We start from the raw sequence: 20,152 nt of genomic DNA, 5'->3' as shown, positions 1-20,152 counted from the left end.
AATATTTTTCACTCCTTGAAAGCAATGTTTCATTCGATTCCTGTAAGGAGGGAGGGAAAAACTACTTAGGAAAATTGCTGTTAAGAAAGAGTGTCACAATGAGTAGAAAGTAGGAATGAGGGCCAGAGTCCAAGGTTAGGTCTTCTATTATATCAGTGACTTCTGGATTTCAGAGAGTTACTTAATGGATTTTCTTGAAACTGTTTCCTTATTCCTAAAATGAGTTACTACACATCACAAGGAAATATTTAAATGTTTTTGAAAATTTTTATATCACATTTAGCAACACAGAGAAAGCATTGATTTTAGGGTGTATATTGTTATATTTAATAATTCATCTAGATTTCTTTAATTTTATAATTTAAACCAACTTCCCTTTAATCCTGAATTATGCAACAGGAAAATAAGAGTCAAACCCATATTATTCTATGTTAGAACAAAATTTGACACTTTAAGTTTGGCTAATAAATCTTTAAATATTATGAAAATAGAGACATTGTTTTCATATTATCATTTACAGATAAACTCATTTTAGGAAAAGACAGAATTTTGTTGTAATATATAACATCATTAATAATCATCTAAAAAGTAAATTACGTTAACATTTACTCAGAATAGAATAATGCTATGAAAGTTATCTGCAAATTTACCAAACCGGAATCTCCCAAGACCCTTGCATTAAACTGATTAAATACTATAAAATAATGTTTAATGTACCAGGTTGATTTCCTAATAATCAGTCTTGTGAAAATTTGATAAAAATATTATTTTCTTATTAAAAGTTAGACAGCTATTGAAACTTAACACTTGCTGGCTTAGTAGACACACTTTTTAAAGAATGTTAAGCTGCTCTAATGACTTGCTTTCAAAAGAGAAAAAAATTCAACAAGGGAATGTGCTGTATTTTCAGTCATGAAAGAAAAATAGTAACCCATAAATTATCTGGAGGAAAATATTTAACATGTAGGTACAGATAATGAACATTTTGCTGTGCCTAGAAATTGCAATGTGTCTAATATTTAAATAGTGAATAATGAGAAAGTTTAGAAAAGGAAATACTATAGTTTGTTAATTAATGAACCTACATCCTGGTATTTTGAGGAATAGAAAATTAGATTACAGTCATCTGCCATCTTAAAACATTTGAACAGTCAGACTGCTGTTCTAGTAGGCAGTAGGCTTTTAAGGTGTGAGTGGTACTATACCCTAAAAGCAGTTAAATAAAACATAAATTAATAGCACCCTTTTACCTAAATCTTAATTGGTAAATAATTTTGCATAAATTTACATTTCTAAACCTTAATTTTTTTTCCAAAGACTGACACGTTTGTGTTTAGTTGGGCATTATTTTGTGTATTCCCCTGTTACTTATGCATTAATTAGTTTTGTTTATCTATGCATAATTTTTCTTAATTTTACAACAGTTGTTGTTTTTTGTAATTGACAATGCAATTTACTGCATGTGTGCTTTCTGGCCCCCAAACAAGAATGTTAAGGTGTAAAGCACCAATCTCTTCATTTCAGGTTGTTTAAAAAAAAAAAAAAAAAAAAAAAGGATTGGATGAGACTAGTTTCCAATTAATTTGCAGTGGTTACAGGGGAACAAAACAATTGCACCTACTAATTAAAATTTAAAATATTCCAAAGTGTCATCTTTAGGTGTCTCTGGAATATGTAATTTTCATTTCGGTTCATAGCTGGATCTGTAGAACCCGTGAGCTTGACAGCTCTATTAAGTTAAAGTCTCAGTAATACCTATTAGTACAAAACATGAAAAAAAAAATACCATTAATCATTTATTTTAATTTTGCAGCTCTGTCATTTTCTCAGTATGTTTTAAAATTATGATGACACCATAATGTGCACAAATCGACCTGGATGAAGGGGAAACGGATCCACTACTTAGGGAAGTTACTGAAGTACATTATTAGAGCTTAATTAATGCCAAACTGATTAAATTTGATTGCATTTTGCACAAAAATATTTTAAAGATTTTTTTCTTCCTACATTATATTTTAAAAGCTTTCCCAAATGTTGTATTTATAATTGGGCTTTAACTTTTTATGCTTCTTTAATATATTTCTTTAAATATTATACATAAGCATAAATTGGTCTTCTATTTATTTTGAAAGTTATTGGTTTAAACTTTGAGAAATTCATTTCATTTTGGTTAAAAGATAATAATCTCTCATTTTTGTAGTCTCCAACAGTAACTCCAAAGCCAGTTGAACACAATAAGCAAAATTGAAAAGAGACATGCTAAATCTGTAATAAATTTTGCATTCATATTGATATGGATATAGACTGTAAATGTGCTAAAAGGGATGAAATTGTTGTACCTAATGGACTTTTAAGCTTTCCAGAGGACCAATATTCACATCTAGTTCAAACTTGAGTTCCTCTAAAATGGGTACAGTTAGAAGTAATCTCCTTGTTGGTGGAAATTGTCAACTAATTCACAGTTTTAATTTCTTTCAGCAGTTGGAAATCTGTCTTCTGGTGGATACAGACAATAGAATCACCAAACCTGAGTTTGACTTTTCTCTCACACTTGCCTTCTGATCACACTTTATTTAGCTCTTTGTTTTCTTTGATTTTTCTGTATTAAAATTAGGAAATAAGACCAAAAACATATTCCAAGCTTTTTGTTAAGAGGCAACAATCTGTATTGTTCAAAATTTTAATGAGTAAGACTTCTTATCTGTTAATAAAAACTGGTCAGTGTTTTACAAAGGTTCCTACCCATTTAAAAATATATATATATGGACTTAAAACCCCTCTAGGAAATAAACTAAAAATAATTTGATAACTTATTGTTTTTATTTTTTGGATATTCAGAACACATTGCACATGGTTCATTTAAGGATACTTAAGAAATTCAAGGAATTTTAACATATTCCATTGTGTCATCATGATAATTCTGTGGGGTGAACATGATGGATATTATTAAATAAGATGTTCAAACTAATGAATAAAAATTAATAAAATAAGGCAGCTATTTTACCCAAACCATCTTAAGAATATTGGTGAGTAATTTAACAAATGCTTATTGATAAAGCATATATTAATAACCTAATAATGCCTTGTCAAAATGATGTATGGACAACAAGTGCTGACATTTTGTCCTAGAGTATTACAATGGAACAGCACAAAGAAAACCAAAACAAAATGTGATTTATGAAATCAGTGCAGGTATATATTACCCAAATATTCTCACAAATATAAGATTTTAATAATGATATGAGGATTATGAAGGAAAAGTTCATGGTACTGTGAACTGTGGTACTGTGATTCAATGGTACAATAAGGAAGTGACAGAGAATGATTTTATTTGGTCAAAAGAGATCCAGAAAGCTTTCAAAAATCTCACAGTGGACCTGTGAAAGAAAAGATGAGAAAGAAATGATGAAGCCCAAAGGAAGGAAAGAGTGTCCTATGCAGTGTGGGAAGGAGCCTGATATGACAAGGATCAGAGAGAGAAAATGATAGATATGGGACAGAAACAGATATGGGGCCACGCAAAAATTGTGTAAGAATCAGAGCAGTAGGACCTTGAAGCCCAAAGGAGGAATTTTTAGCCTTAGTTTCAGAGTCTCATAGAATTAAAGAAATGTTTAATCAAAAAAAAAAAAAGCTTATTTGCATGGTGAAAAAAACAATCTGTGTGGGGAATGGATTAAAAAGATAGTCAATGAGCAGTTAGAGGACTTCTGTAATTGGACCTTAAAGTTTGGGAGTAAGGGGGCAAAATCAAGAAATACCCAAAATATTTGAGGGATACAAACAATTGACTTTGATAAACAGATTGGTTATGGGAGGTAAGAAAAAGACAGTATCAAGGATTATCCTGGTTTCTGAATTATCTTGAGGAACTGAATAGTGTTAGGACAATTCTTTGAAATAGAATCCAGAAAACAATCAGGTAGTTTTCTCCATCTACTTTAGTACTAGTTCAACTGAATTATGCTCCCTAATCATTGACCTGGACACATTGTTGAGAATATCAATTATCATCACACCATTGAATATATGTTTTATGGATAAGACATCAATACTGAGTATCCAATTTGATTAACATGTAATGCTTTAACTTTGAGGGAGAAGAAAGTCTTTAGATCAGTGCTATAATGTTCCAAAGAGAAAAGGATATGGCTGAATCTAAGAATTGGACTCCTGATGACTAGTAAATGCCCCACACTTTTTTCATCCTAATCTTTCCTTTGAGTGGAAGTAGAAACTACCATGTGGCAGGAATTATGCTGCCTGGTATTTCACAGAGAAAACAGATAGCTATAATATGCAATTCCCCAGTGCCACCAAGATATTTTGAAAGCTTTGTCATCTCAGATAGAAGATGGCTTAGCAAAATGTGGTTTTAACTCAACTGTACATAATTACACTAAAAATAATATGTAAAATTTATAAAGTATATGTATGACATATATCATTTGGTGCTTGCAGTGATCCTACAAAGTAGGTGCTATTCTTATACTTCTTTAATAAATATAGACTAAGGCTTTAGTCTAAAACAGGATATCCATTGGCCACAACCTTATAGCTGGCCATTGGCCAAGGTGAGAATCAAACTGTTATGTTATATCCCAAGTCTATATTCTGAAGCAAGCCCTATGCTAGATGAGAAAGACTACATAGAAAATTTTATATGAAACATTATTCCTATTAAGAAAATTAAAACTTCTAGTTGCAAATATACTTTGGTTATAATCAGGAAGGAGAATCTCCCCACCAAAATGTTTTCTTTTGTTCTGCTGTTGTTTATCTTTCTTTCTTTTTTTTTTTCATGTGACCATATATTTGAAGATGCCCTATAAAAAGATAAACAGAAAAACAGGGTTAAAATTGTGGGTATAATTTCTCCATAGAGACACTAGAATAATAAAAATGGTTTCAAATGTCTTTGACCTTCATTGCCAACCAACTTAGAGCCATAAAAATATTTTGGAATGGAAAATAAAATTTATATCTTAAAAGATATTTCAGGTCTTGTTATGACTATTTTTCTTGCAATGTGATCAAATAGCCCATTACTTTCAGGAAAAAGGTTCTTCTTTTCCAAAATGCTTGTGAATTTCATCAGCAAATAAACCTCTCAACCTCATTTTTTAGTGACTTTGTTTTAAATCTTCACAATGATTTCTCTGAATTTGATGTTAGATCAAAGACTTTAATATTAAACTTGAAAATTACTATCATTCCAGAAAATAATGGGTAGAATCACAAAGAAGCTGGGAAGGGATTTTAGAAAATTATGTTTCATTGCCTTTCTTTTTTGGCAGTTATGGACCTGAGAAATTCAGCATGCACTTTATCCCTGCTGTCATATGGCTCAGCTACATATTTGAATTCAAAATAGTTTCCATTATTGAAAGGATACAATCTGAAGTAGCTTTTAATGTTCTAGATAATTGCTAAATTGTCTGCCCACACATATTCAATGGCATTTATTTTCCAAAAATCCTATTTATTTTAAGGTAGCTGATTAAATCCAGTAATAATGAACTCTCAAAGTGATGAAGCAGGGAAAGAAAATTTTGGCTAGATTCAGAGAGAATATCTCTATTTTTATTTATTGACTTGATTATTTATTTATTGATACTAAAGATTGAATCCAGGGGTGCTTTACCACTGAGCTATATCCCAATTCTTTTAATTTTTAAATTTTTCAGAGATGGTCTTGCTAAATTGCTGAGGCTGATCTGTAACTTGTGATCCCTCTACCTTAGCCTCCTAAGTTCCTGGAATTACAGGCATGTGCTACCACCCACAGCTCCTAGACTCCTTACTTTTATTTTAAAAGTAAGTTGCTATGCACTGAGGTACTTTCAAAGAATCATGTTATTAAGCTCACCCTAGTACACAACAATGAGAATTAATTAAAGACTTTATGTACTTAAACCAAATTTGATCAGTTGGTATAATACTGAAATCAAGGCAGTTAGTATATATTCCAATTCAGATTTTTAACAAAATAGATTCCAATGGTGGCACTCAATAGAGCAAAGACATGCCATAGAAAATTATTTTTACTTTTATCCATATTTTAGCTATGAGCCCAATAAATCATGATTATAAATTAAAATTTGTTATTTCACTTTATGTTTCATAATTCAAGGTTTACTTTTTAGTATTTGACTTAATAACATCAAGTATTAGCACATTATGACCTTATGGGCCAAAATGACCAACTTCTTATTTTTGTACAACTAAAAAGTTAAAAATGGTTTTCATATTTATAAATAGTTGAAAAAAATAAAACATTTTATAATGAGAAAATTATGTGAAATTCAAATGTTATTTCTTAAACAAATTTTATTGAAACATGGCCACAGTCATTTATTTACATAGAGTCTAAAACTACCAATAGTCTACAGTGGCACTGTTCAGTTGTTCAGGTTAAGACCACATAGCCTGTAGTATAAAACACATATCTTCTAGCCCTTTACAGAAAATATTTGCCAATCTCAGAATTACATGGATATCTACCTAAAGATCCTACATATGTAGCTCTCAAATATGATTATTTCTGGGTTTAGAATTAAGTTAAACATTTTAATACTTTACGTCCCTTATATGCAGACCATTGTGAATAACGTCAGCATGCATACAGTTTTGGCTTGAATCTGCAATGTCCTCTCCAATCCCAAAGCTCACATGTCAAAAGCATTGCCTCCCAATACAACAAGTTTCAGAGGTGCAGCTTTTAGGCAACAACTGGATCATTAGGGATCATCAGTGTATTAATCCATAAAATGAATTGATAACTGAATGGACCATTGGGAGGTGGGAAATAATTGGATGGAATAGTTCACTGGGGATGTGCCCTGGAAGGGTGTTTTCCATGAATTCTCCTTTCTCTGCTTCTTGGCTGCCATGAACTAAGTAGAATTCCTCTACTATACCCTTCTGCCATGAGGTTCTGCCTCATCTTTATGGCCCAGAGAAATGGGGCTGGCCACCTATGCACTAATCTTCTGAAACCAGAAGGCACAATAAACCTTTTCTCCTCTCAGTTGTTTCTGTTATGAATTTTGGTCACAATGACACAAAACTATCTTATACACATGCATATTACTAGATTAATGGAATATGAAGGCTTTGCCTTACTTAATAGAAGAGAAATAAGCCACACTGAAGATGGATTGGAAATGTTTACATAATTTTTTCCGTTTTTTTCTCCTGCCTCTCCTGTTCTTTGTACTCATATTCTTCATAGTATATCATTCTCTTGCTTTATCCTCTAATTTCCATACTCCCAAGTTACAAAGTCTAACATCTGCTGTTTATATTTGCTATACCATTCTTCAGTAATCTAAGTGAATGATGTTACTATATGTGTAGCAAAACTAAATCTGTCTGAAGACCTATTCCCCATTCTAAACACCAGACTCACATTTTCAAAAAATCTTGAACCTCTCCTTTAAAATGTCACATTCAACTCTGACTTCACTAACTTTCTGATTCTCATCCCTGCCAAAAAAAAATGCTTATTTTGCTATAAAATAGTGTCACTTCACAACTAACAACTAATACCCAAAGCATGGGAATCATACTAGAAATTTTTCCTTTTCCAATATACCACACATCCAGTCATCTGCTTCAGCCTATATATTTTGCCTCCCGAATGCCTTTTATATATGCCCCCTACTGCAATGTCTTTGGCACTACCATAACTAAAGTTCTTGAACTTCTTTTCTGAATTACTACATTAACTGTATACCTCCTTTTCCTGCCTCTGATCAGGCACCCAACCCTTAATTTATGATGGTGTGACTGAAACTCATTTAATTACATCACTGTCCTTCTACCATGATCCTAATGGTGTGTGTGTGTGTGTGTGTGTGTGTGTGTGTGTGTGACAAACTGAAAGGATCTCTATAGCACAACATGTACACGTATTTCTCACTGTCATTAGACTAGAAAATTCCTAGGTTAAGAAAAGAAAAAAAGCTATTTAACTTGAAATCTCCAGCACTAAATGAAAATTAGGTGGTACCTAGAAGATGAAGAATAAAGATAACAAGTAATTGAAAATATTTGTTTTGTTACTATTAACTCTCAGTCATATTTGGGGATGCTGTTCTCTTTCAGTCAGCAGTGATTTATTGACCTTGCCTCTTAGGAAGAAAATAAAATGACATATGGACCCAGGCTTCCCAAATTTAAACATGCATATAAATCATGTATGATTCTTGGTATAAAGCAGAATCTGATTCAGAAGTTATGGGGAGTCTGTATTTCTTAAGAATGATGTAAGTGCCTTGTTTTTGGACTGCATTTGAAGAATTAAGGACACTGGGATACAGTATAATCACTGCATAGGGAATTTTTAAAATTATTTAACATTTATATCAAGATAATATTTGAAAAACTACAATTATAGACTTGTCTCATCAATAGTACTGTGTCACAGGTCCATTCCTCAGATGAACTGTTCTGATTCTTCTAATAGTTTACTCCATATGTGTAAGTAATTTTCTGTTAATTTTGTGTTAGTTTTAGGTACACTGTATTTAATTCATTTTGTGGAGAGATAGTTCTTAACACTAACATTACTCTAATTCTCCTACTAATAATTAACATTTAATGAGTGCTTTTTATGTGCCAAATAACATTCTAAGCATTTTGTGTACATCGATTCATTTATGTTTACAAGAAACCAATAAGACACTATTTTAAAATCTTTACAGTACCAATGAGAGAAATGAATGACAACAATATCCCAAAAGTCCCAGATAGCAAACAATAGACATAAAACTCAGCCCAGAATAAAAGCCAAATAAATACTTTATTCTTACTATTAGTCTTTGAAAAAAAATTAATTGATAAATAATAATTGCATATATTTGTGCTGGCATTTTTACTATTAGGAGATAAAGCTAGCACACTATGCAACCTTAATAATGTTAACAGTTTACAAACAAAAAACAGTGCTTTTAATCTTTGATTTGGTTATTGGTTTCTATGTTAAACCCTTGTTTCATAAAACTAAAACCAAAATCAAACTTTTAATCTCCATATTTTTAGATGTGGACAAAATTAATTTGAAATAGAAAAACTATGGGCAGCAGAAATTCCTTTCTTCTACTGCTGTTGGTTTCAAACTAGTAGGTACTCAAGAGACACGAAGAGTTTTGATAGGGGACCATTCCATTTACGACAACATTTACCTTGCACTTTTACAGCAATGTTGTAACTTCTGCAGTCATTCCAGGTTTATCTCTAATGGGTACGTTTTTGCTTCTGCCCAAATATGCAAAGACATGTAATTTTCCAATGAGAGGATATGTGCAGAGAATGTGGACACATTACAGATATTTTGTGAATGCTGGTTTCCTCCATGTTACCTCCCCTCATCAAGAGGGAAATAACCAGTTGTTTTTCATTTCCATGGACAGATAAAAAGGATATGGAATTAATTCTTTACAGAAATAAAGTTAGATTTTAAAAAGAGTTGTATACTTTGACCAAAAGTTAAACAAAGAAGTTAAACAGAAAAGTTAAACAAAGAAGAAATCAGATTATAAATAATTGTAAAAATAGAATTGGCTGTTAAACTCTTTCAAAACAGAAAAATAGAAGTGAATTGTTAGTAACAAGGATACAGAGTCAAAGTCTGTAAAGAGATTTGAATGAGATACTCTTATTTCAAAGGAATAAGAACATATGATTTCTTCTGAAGAAGGATATTCATGAGTATCATAAAGATACTCATGATCCAACAAAATTCAAATATCTAAAAAAAACACACAAGAACAAAAAAAATCTCATAGGCAATAATTTGTGAGATCTTGGCTATACTTTGTCATAAATTGATGCTCATTTTATATGTGACTATAAAAATAATTTCTTCCAAAGACTTAATAACAATTGAATAAAATTATCTCATCTTGTGAAATGTCTTTATACTATACCTTTTAAAGGAGTTAGTCTAGCAATTGTGAATCAGAAATATGTCTTCTAATTTTACCTGCTGTTTCATTTGACTTTAAGGTTATCATGTAAGTAATAGGTAATAACCACTTCCCCAGGCACTCATTTAAAAATAATATTTTTGTTGCATGTATAAATTGACTCATTTTCATTTCCAGCACAGAAAAATACAGTGCCTTTGCTTAGCCTCCTATTTCAGTGTGGATAATAATATTAAATGTGCTTCCTCAAGTTCTCTGTCCTACTAGACTATAATTTCTTGGGAGCAAAGATTGTGTATGGTCTATTTATTCTAAGTTCCTGGTAAAATGTCCAAAGAATAATAGAGGCTGAATAAATTTTATAAAATGAATAAATGATGATTGATACTATATTAGATCTTGTCTAAAGCTAGAATTCAGAGGAGTTTAAAAATCAATGGCTTAATATTCAGTGTAATCTAAAACAATTATTAAGAGAGAAAATTTTGTAGAGACCATTTTAAATCTATACAGACAGGTACATTTTTGGCATCTCATCTGTGTGGCTATCATCTGCCCACTTCTTAAGATAACAAAAATATAATAAAGTAAAATATCCAGAGATTTGGGGCCAGCTTAGCCTAGTGACCTTTTACAAGTGCAATTTATTTTTACAGTGAAAAGAAGAACACTGAACCCTTCTAGTATAACCTGATTCCAACAGACTTAAATAAAGTTGTTCATTCTTTCAAGGTTTCTCACTTACTCCTGTCTTTCTAGGCTGTGAAGTGAATTTCCATTTGCCAAAAGCCTAGTACTTATTTTAATGATCCTGTTCATGTGACAAACTTTTTTCTTTTTGTTTCATTGCTATTAATGAATGACAAGTGAAGGATATTCATTTTAACTTGAAAATGTCAGGTATGCACTTTAAGAGATATATTTTTTGCGGGTTTTAATGAGGTGGTGTTTCTTTTTGAAAGAAATACTCATCTCTGATAGGGATACCGTGCAGGTGACAACTGATATTTAATAAGCGATGGTTCTTGTATTAGTCACAGTAAGCTAAAGAAAATGTCTCAGATTGCTTTTGAAAAACTCTTAGCGTCACTAGCCCAAAGGCAAGATGTGACCTTTTTATTACATAATGAGAATCATTTATTATCTTACAATGTATCTTAAAGTCACAGACAAAATGCCACTTTGATAATTGCTTTCAATTAGCTTTGAGCATAGCATATATTCATAAAATGTCTTCTCTAATTTAGAGTTGAATTAGGGAAAATTGCAGACATAATCTACTTTAAGGTTGTCTCATTTAAGGTGATTCGTAGTTTTATATTAAAGAAATCAAAACGAGTAGCTTTAGAACAGTCTCTCCAAGTGTTTTAAGCAGGCTTTTCAATATTTGATTCTTTTCTATTACCAATTAATTAACAAATTAGAAAGCTAGTTCATCATTTCTGACCTTTTTTGCATGTTAACTTTTGACTTTCATTCTTAATGATTGTTTGGGAATTAAACCTTGCAGTTCATGTTGAAAGAAAGAAACAATATGATTAGCAAGATAAATAAGGCTCTCCAACTAAGCACATGTTAATGTGGGGCCATCACTGGGACTCTGGATACAGTAATGGTGCATCTTTTCCTGCTTTCAATAAATAATACATAACTAATGGTCAAGAAATTATAGTCGGTTATTGTATAGCCTAAATAAAGAGTTTGGGGGTTTTACAGTACTACTAGCTAGGTTAGAGATAACATCATATTTAAATGTGACTTCAGCTAAATTTTATTTTTTGTTAGTATATTTAGCATTGGAATATTATTCAAATGCATATCCTTATTTCCTTTAAAAGTATGTTAGAAATTTAAAAAAAAAACTGAAAGCAAATTTTACTCTTGTGGTGTTTCAGTAACAAATGAAATACTTTTAACCTTAGCAGGGATTCTCTGAAATCAGTATTGTATTTGGAGATTACTCCTTCTCTCTCTCTCTCTCTTTTTTTCCAGATAAAAATCACACACAAGAACCAAGCCCCAATGCTGATGGGCCCTCCTCCAAAAACCGGGTTATTCTGCTCCCTCGTCAAAAGAACAAGAAACCGAAGCAAGGAATAATCTTCTATGATTTTGTTCTTAGAAATTTAATTAGAATAATTGGGCCATGGAACATTTATGCTGGAAGTCTTCGAACCATTTCAAGTCTTCTGTTCATGCAAAATCATGGAATTGGTTTAATAGATTGTGTTTCCAAGCTAATGTAAAATTCAGCTATTAGAAAATTTATTGTCTCAGTTTTTATAGGCACCTTTGCATGAAGAAAGCAGAAGTTTACATGAAGTGGTACTGCATACTTTTGTTGCATGCATTCCCATAGAGTTTTATGTCTCCCACCGCATCTTACTCAATTTCCATTTACTAATCTGTGAGAAAAACCTGTGAAACGTGAAAAGGAAATACCATGGGAAACACAAGTCTCAGTGTGATTCTAATTATTAATAAGCATTAATCAGTAATGCTGCAGTGATCATAGTTGCAGATTGCTATACTTTTCCCTCTTAGTGTATCAATGATCTTTGATGACTTAAGGAGACACTTTTAACTCAAAGGTTCTATTCAATAGTTGTCTATGATACTAAATAGTTTTTCTTCAACATCTTAACTCTTCTGAGTGGAAATAAATATCAGGTATAAGATTTTCTTGTGCTAAAAAATAGAAAATGTTTTTTTTTATTTTGTTCATTGGTTTTCAATTCCAAAAAATGAATGAAAATATGTTTCTTGGCAGTGAAGTGTGGTTTTATGGCAAGCTTTATCCCTTTCTGCATGAGAATATAGAAGAAAATTTATAATCACACCAGAAACCAAATAGATGTTTTAAAATATGTGCTTAATTAATGTGTTTCTCACCAAATTTTCAGAAAAAGATGCTTCAGAGAAATGGGTTAATGCATAATTATGTGGAAAAAATTTATGGTTCTTATGATTAATTTTTGAGAGGTAACATACTGGAAGAGAGTGAGTTACCCATTTATTATGATCAAAATTCTCACCTTTCATAGACAATAGGTCATACAGCACAAAGCTCGAGCCAATTTCTTAGTTATTTGGTCCTTTATAAATATAGATGTCTTTAATTTTTAATGGATCAGTTAAGTGCACTTGAAGAAAGTAAATGATTATATCAGTTCCCTTCTAGTATAAATTGGTATCTGTAATAATATTGAGCTCATTGAATCAAATCATGCATGCAATTAGCCCCCTCCCATTCACGTATTCCAATCCCATCTCTATGACATTTCAAATGTTTATTTGGAAATATTAAATGGCTAGATCACTATTTAAGGTGTTCATGGCATGGTTGGGTTCTTTGATTATTTAAAGAAATCATGGAATTACTACTTTTCTTAGTGTTTCTTTAAGCTTGTGATATAAAATGAAATGCTTCTGAGCAGTCTTGGTATTGTTCATTCATATTGACTTGCATCTCATCATTGCATGTTTTATGTTTTCAAACATGCCATAAGGAAAACAAGTGCTTGAAATGCATGATTTATTAGTTTTCCTCTCCACTCTGCATTAAAGTGCCAATGATTTATCAGTTCTATTTTTCTATTGATTCATTCATCTTTGAATAACAAATAGCATTTAGTGATTCTGTTGAACACAATCCTGTGCATGGATTTATGGATTTCAAATGAAATTGCTATAATTTTAGTTCTTTGGTTTGAAAACTCAACTGAATGCTGTTATATCAAATAGCTACTCTCTAGCACTGTGGTATAATGGAAGATTATGTATAAAGCATACTCTTTTAGTGTTTCAGGAACATTGGATGGTAAATATCAATCAACAATAAGTTTAATTGCTTTAAAAATAAAAGCTTTGAATAAAATTAAGACATAATTTAGCATTCCCAGGAAAATTATGATATGATTACAATTGCAAATTTAGTATAGCAATCACTTACTGTAGTATAATAATAATAACAATAGTAATAATAAAAGTTATTTGACAGAACAGTAATCTAGACCAAAAGAAATCTCAAAACAGTAACAAATGCATTACTGACATAATGTTACATAACACACACAATGATTTTGTGTATCTATGGTTACAGGTAGTAAATATTTTCACATGAATTGACAAAATTTTCTACAATGGGCACTCAGGCTTTGTGTCAAAAACATGTTTAAAGCCACAAATTATTTTATGTTCAGTACAACATACAATTATTTCTTGGCTACCTTTTAGAGTAGTATATAGTTTGAAGGCGGCAACAGTTTGTGAATCCCTCTGAACAATCTGTGCACTGCAAAGCTGTTAGAGAGACAGTGAGATGAGGCAAATTAAACAACCTGCCTACATGATTTCAATAATTGAAAGAATGAGATGGAGTTTTGCTTCAGTGTAGTTACATACCTACAATTAGCGCTAATAGTAGTTACTCACCTGTTCAGTTCAGTCAGTTGGAATCATTGGTACCATTAAGAAATGTTGAAATATGAATCCAATTTGACTTTTCCCAATTCATTTTCAAAAGATACTGCTGTTCTTGCCCTTCAAGTATGCTACTCCTGGGGTTTGGAAAGTAGTTTTTAAAAATCTACTTTGATGGTTTTGAAATCAGAGAAGATATTCTTTCCTTTATATGACAGCTTCATGTGAAGAATATATATTTTAAGTAAAATTCTAAATGGAAAGTTCTATGACATATTAAAATACTGAATAATGAATGTTAGCTTTACAAAATGGAAACTTTTCTTCAGTGTGTGTGGGTGAGCATTTGAGTTGTGAGTCAACCTCTTTTAAGTATAGTAGACATAATGATTAACAGTTTTAAGTGAATAAAGTTTTAACATGAAAATTAACACTGGACCCAAGTATGGGAACCAAAGAAAAAGGGAGAAAAAAGATGCACACTGCTAAACACTGCCATACTCAGTACTGAATAGTAAGTACTAAATGCTAAGTTGGTATATGGGGAGAATTCAGAATAAACCAAGATAGCCGCACTTTTAAGAAATAGGAATGGAGATTTCTATATAACACCCAGAAAACTTAAAGGTTATAAGTTTGTTTTCCCACTTTCATGTGTATTTAATGTGAAAAGTGCCCATCAGTTTTTTGTAGTGGAAGGAGATAGCTTATAGAAACTGAAAAAGAAATAACATTGTAAAGAAGTTTTTAATTTAAAAAGGTCATATGATCATAGCTAAAAAAAATTTAAATGAAAAAAAAAAGAAAAGAAACCATAGGTTTAGACATTTCATTTCCTTGGACAGCCAATGCAGGCAGAAATGTATATCTATCGAGGACCAATGAATCATATACATGTTTCTACATTATGTTCTGTTTTCCTTTTCGAAGAGAATGGAGAGCAATTACAATTTTCAGGGAAGAATCTGTTTTGAATGTCAGACTGTATGCTACTTGAGTGGGACAAGATTTTTAGAAGCTTCCATTCCTTTTTGTGCTAGTGTTAGTTTGTCTTGTATTGGTTATAAAAAGGAAAATGGACATTTCATGGCACATATACCACCAAAAAATATTAAAAGCATTATTTATATTCTACATTAAAAGATCAAACCCTTGTAAGATACATCAAGGCTGTAAAATTTAAGAAAATAAATTAATGAAAATCTGCAAAAGAGCTTCATTTTGTGAAAGACAGAAATCACCACTTAAAACTCCCAGTTAAATTGTATTGTATTTAAATAAAATTTGAATAAACCCACATTTGAAAGTTTCTATACATTCTTATTGTGTTTAAAATATCGGATTCAGTTAATTACAGTATCTTAATTATTTTCTCAGAAAGTGTTATATAAGATATCCTGCTTTTTGAAATAAAAGTGTTAACCACTTACTTAAGTGTCATTCCTTACTGCCATTTGAGCCAAATGTTCTCTGTAAATGAGCTACTCCAGCAGTTCAGTAGTCAGCCTACTCCTGTGAGCATCCACTGGGAGTGCTGGAATAGCCACCCTGGCTTTCCTCACGAAGAAAGGAGGCTGTGTATTTTGGGATTGAATTCTGTGTCTTTAAGAACCAACCCTTTCAACTTTGTGGTGCTTTGTGCCCTGAGTTGCTGCTGTGAACATTATTATGGCAATTTCATCGATCGAAGAAAAGCTAGCAAGCCAGGAGGATGGAATTATGTGGCCTTGAGTTGAATTTTTGGGATAAAACTGATTGCTAATTTAATTCTGTGTAACAGACTTAAGCAGATATCTCTTGGGCATTGACTAAGTAAAAGATAGTTTGCAAAGGATCTGAAGCAATTAAAAATTAAAAGGACACGATCTCTTTTCTAAGGGTTTATATATCTGTTAGACAAGTTAAGTATATTAAAGACTGGATTGTGTGAGTAAATAAGGTAAATGTGGCACATGTTCAATGGAGAAAATGGTGATTTGGTAAAGCAATTTAAAAAGACTAATCTAAAGAAAAATGGATCTGCAAATGTTTTTTTTGAAAATCTAGAACTTTACACAAGGAAAGTATCATTAAGGGAATTCAGAATAAGAGAACATGAGTGAGAGCATGGGCACAGAAATCAAGCCCTGCATGTGCTGTTGCCTCGTTTCATAAAAATACTGAGAAAATTATGAATGGAGCATTAGGACAGTGCTTCCTCTTAAAGTCATTGGGGAGAGAAAGGGCAGGAGAAGAATGGAGAGAAAGAAGAAGAGACAGGAAGCAAGTAAATGGGGGTTAGAAGAAGAAAGAACAAAGCCAAACCCCAAATTAGGGCTAGAGACAAGAATTAATTTAGCATCCCAGAAGAGATGAAAATAAATAAATAATTCCTAGAAAGCCTTATTTTTTAAAATCTCAAATCAGTATCTGGCCATTCTACATTTCCAAAGACTTGTGATGAGATAATATTTTTCCAATTTACATAATTTTATAAGCCCTCTAAAGCTTATGAAAGCTAAAATAATAGACAATACAGATTGTAAAATGTTGATGCTAAGTGTATGAAAGTTAAGAATATATGTAAATGACACAAACTAAACATATATAATAGAAGAAGTCTTTCTGATGACTGAAAACTGGTGGCAATCACTAACAAGCCCAAATAGCTCTCTCTCATTTACTCCATTTTTTCATTGCAAACCCTCATTACATGAAATAACTTGGTTTGAGGACAAAATTTCTCATTAAAAATATATTCATGGGGGCTGGGATTGTGGCTCAGCAGTAGAGCACTCCCCTAGCACTCCCCTAGCACGGGCGCAACCGGGTTCGATTCTCAGCACCACATAAAAATAAAGGCATTGTGTTGTGTGTCCATCTACCAAAAAAAAAAAAAAAATTCTCTCTCTCTCTAATATATAAAATCACTAACCTGTCGGGCCAGAGCACCAGCGGCTCTGGAGGCAGAGACAAGAGTATTGCAATTTCAAAGCCAGTCTCAGCAAGCTGCCAAAGTACATAGCAACTCAGCAAGACCCTGTCTCAAACAAAATATTTATATATATATATATATATATATATATATATGAATATATATATATGAATATATATATATGAATATATATTCATGATAATGATAATTCTCATATTATTAGGGACTTTACTAATATCTGTCAATTCCCAAAAGCCCATTTCAAAGGCACTGTTTGGGGCACTCGTTTCTCTTTCATCTAGCCATAGGACTAAGGAAATGTCTCCTTCCTGCAATACCACCCACCCAGGGCCATCAGGCTTTGGGAAGAACCAAAGCTGAGCAGTGTCTATAGCCTATCACACCTGCAGGACTCTACATGCTCGATCATACCTATACTTCTTACCCCTGATTCGACACCAGCAGGGGAGGCAGCAGATCTCACCTGCCAGCCAGCACAATCACAGAAATTCTATCTCAAAGGCTATGGTGAAAACTGCAGATTCCGTGCACTGAAGGGACTTTGTTTGGGCTGTGAGAAAGCAGAGGACAGTTTAAAAAAGTGGTTGTAGGTATGTGGGGCTAATGTGAGGCCACTGTGACATAAGTGAACACAAGCCAATGAACCATAGAAAGGACGCTGCAGGGGATAGAGGAAGCAAATGGAGCAGTAGAGAATTAGGGTTGCCCCCTTCTGTGTATCCTACATTGCACTGTCCCTATGAACTACATTTAGATGAATGAAAACGCACCAGAACCTTACAGGTATTAATAATGTTAATTTTGTCAATAAAAGTAGAGGCTGTGTTCCAGGCTGATTATGTGTATAAATGAACTCATTTAAATTCTACCATCCCCATTTCACACATTAGAAAATGGAGGAACAGCGATATTCTTTAAAATCTCTATAACAGGGTTAGGAATGAGGCTCTGGGATATTACAACTAATGGTCTTCTCATAATCACCCTGCTGCACTGCCTCTCCTAGCCTGCAGGATTGGGTTTGATCTAGCTAAATAAAATATAATAAGGAACTATATTTATGATTTAACTTATAATAGATAAAATGTTAAATAGAAATCTCATTTCATAGAAATAGAAGGAAAAAAAATTAACCAAGACAATGAGCAATATCCTTGATATTATTGAAACTTGAAGTTACCTAGTGAGTATAAATTAAGTAGGGAAATTGTTGGAACAGTTTTGGTGGTGTCCCTTACATCAAATATAGCTCAAAGGCAAGTGATGTTCATCTACTAACAACCTTACTAAGTGAAAGATCACACCAGTTATCACCAAAACTCCACAGGTGATTTGAAAATTATTAGACTAATTTAATCAATTAATAGTACTAAAATGTGTGTGAATCGAGGAATAAATAGATAAGTAGGTAAGTAGATAACTTCCGGGGAGAATTAAAGGGAATTTTAAAACACATCTGATCTATTGATTTATTTATATTTTAGAGATATTGAATATTTCAAATTTTAACCCTGGCATATTGGCTTCTCTTTCTCCACCTATAAGTTAAATAGTGTTCTTGACATCATGCCTTCTCCAACTCTCTTTTCTAATTCTTTGTATTCAATTCATTACATATACTGGATAAATATTACCATAACCATAGTTTTATCTACATGCCTAGAATTATCAAATCTATATCTCGAGTCCAGCTTATATTTTACTGCCTATTTCCACATCTATATTTGAATATGCCACATGTATATTAAACTAAAAATACCCACAGTAAAACCAACTTCAACTACTGGCATTAATCTCTTCCACTTCCTGTATGTCTGACTTTCTTAGAGGTGAATTTCACTGGCATATACTTAATGACTGAAGTCAGAATTTCAGGAAAACCTTGAACCACTCCTTCTAGATTGCCATGACTATCAGTCTTATCAACTCTACTACCTTAATATCTTTCAAGAACATTTCCTCCTTACCAACCCCTTGTCATTTCCAGCTACTCATTATATCACTGCCTTTCAAGGTAGGGTAAGTAACAATGTGACTGAGATAAGGGAAGTATCTTCTTGGATTTAAGATAAAATGTAAGATTTGGGGAAAAAAATAATTTTGTCTAAGATTTGGAAAAAATTAGATTTCATGAAAAAACTAACACAAAAATCCATATCTGTGTTCCAGATAGACAAAGTAGAGAAATTAAAATAAAACTCACATCCTTAGGTGATTAAAACTTTGGAATGTGCATTGGGAAAAAAACGGACCCACACTCTAATCTTTACCAGCAGTATAGATCTCATTTCAAAGTTTCAGACTTGAGTCCAACTATCCACATGTATATCTCCTCAAAGGTTCACAGGTGTCCCCAGTTCAACATGCTGGAAACTTGACTCATCCACATTCCTCATAGCTACTGTTCACCTGTCCATATTTGCTTTTCCACTTAATGAGAACATGACCCTCTCTTTCCTACCTAGTCACCAGGTCTTTTCTATTTCACTTATTTGACACACTTTCATTCACCTTCTACTTCTCCCTCACCATTATTGTCTATTTTTTGTTCCTTATATTTTATTTGAACTTTTAAAATAACTGCCTGACTGATGTACCTGCTATCAGTATTTTCTTCTTTCAATTGATCTTGCCACATGATACAAGATTTTTTTCTAAAAAGAAAGATCATTCCATTTATATATGAAAAACCCTTAATAGCTATTCATCCTACTTAAAAATCTAAATTATTAACCCAGTAACCAAGGCCCTAAATGATATTTAAGGTCCTTAAACATATTCAATTATACAATTTTATCTCCTAATACTCTACCCTAACACTCTAAAACGAATAATGCTGCTTTATTTTCTAGTATACAAGGTA

At 32.3% G+C, this 20,152-nt stretch overlaps 1 protein-coding gene across 6 annotated transcripts in view; it reads left to right on the top strand.

Moving 5' to 3' along the window:
• Dgkb (diacylglycerol kinase beta) overlaps nucleotides 1–12,032 on the top strand; it is a 580,628-nt gene extending 568,596 nt beyond the window's left edge. For all 6 annotated transcript variants that reach the window (XM_077796729.1, XM_026408351.2, XM_026408343.2 and 3 more), the window contains one exon: nucleotides 11,925–12,032. In XM_077796729.1, coding sequence (XP_077652855.1) covers nucleotides 11,925–12,032 — 108 coding nt within the window. The remainder of the gene's footprint in view (nucleotides 1–11,924) is intronic.
• The last annotated feature ends 8,120 nt before the right edge of the window (nucleotides 12,033–20,152 follow it).

Source organism: Urocitellus parryii, chromosome 3 (assembly GCF_045843805.1).
Source record: "Urocitellus parryii isolate mUroPar1 chromosome 3, mUroPar1.hap1, whole genome shotgun sequence".
Classification (NCBI taxonomy): domain Eukaryota; kingdom Metazoa; phylum Chordata; class Mammalia; order Rodentia; family Sciuridae; genus Urocitellus; species Urocitellus parryii.
The sequence above is the reverse complement of the archived record's forward strand: the minus strand, read 5'-3'. Positions and strand labels throughout refer to the sequence as shown.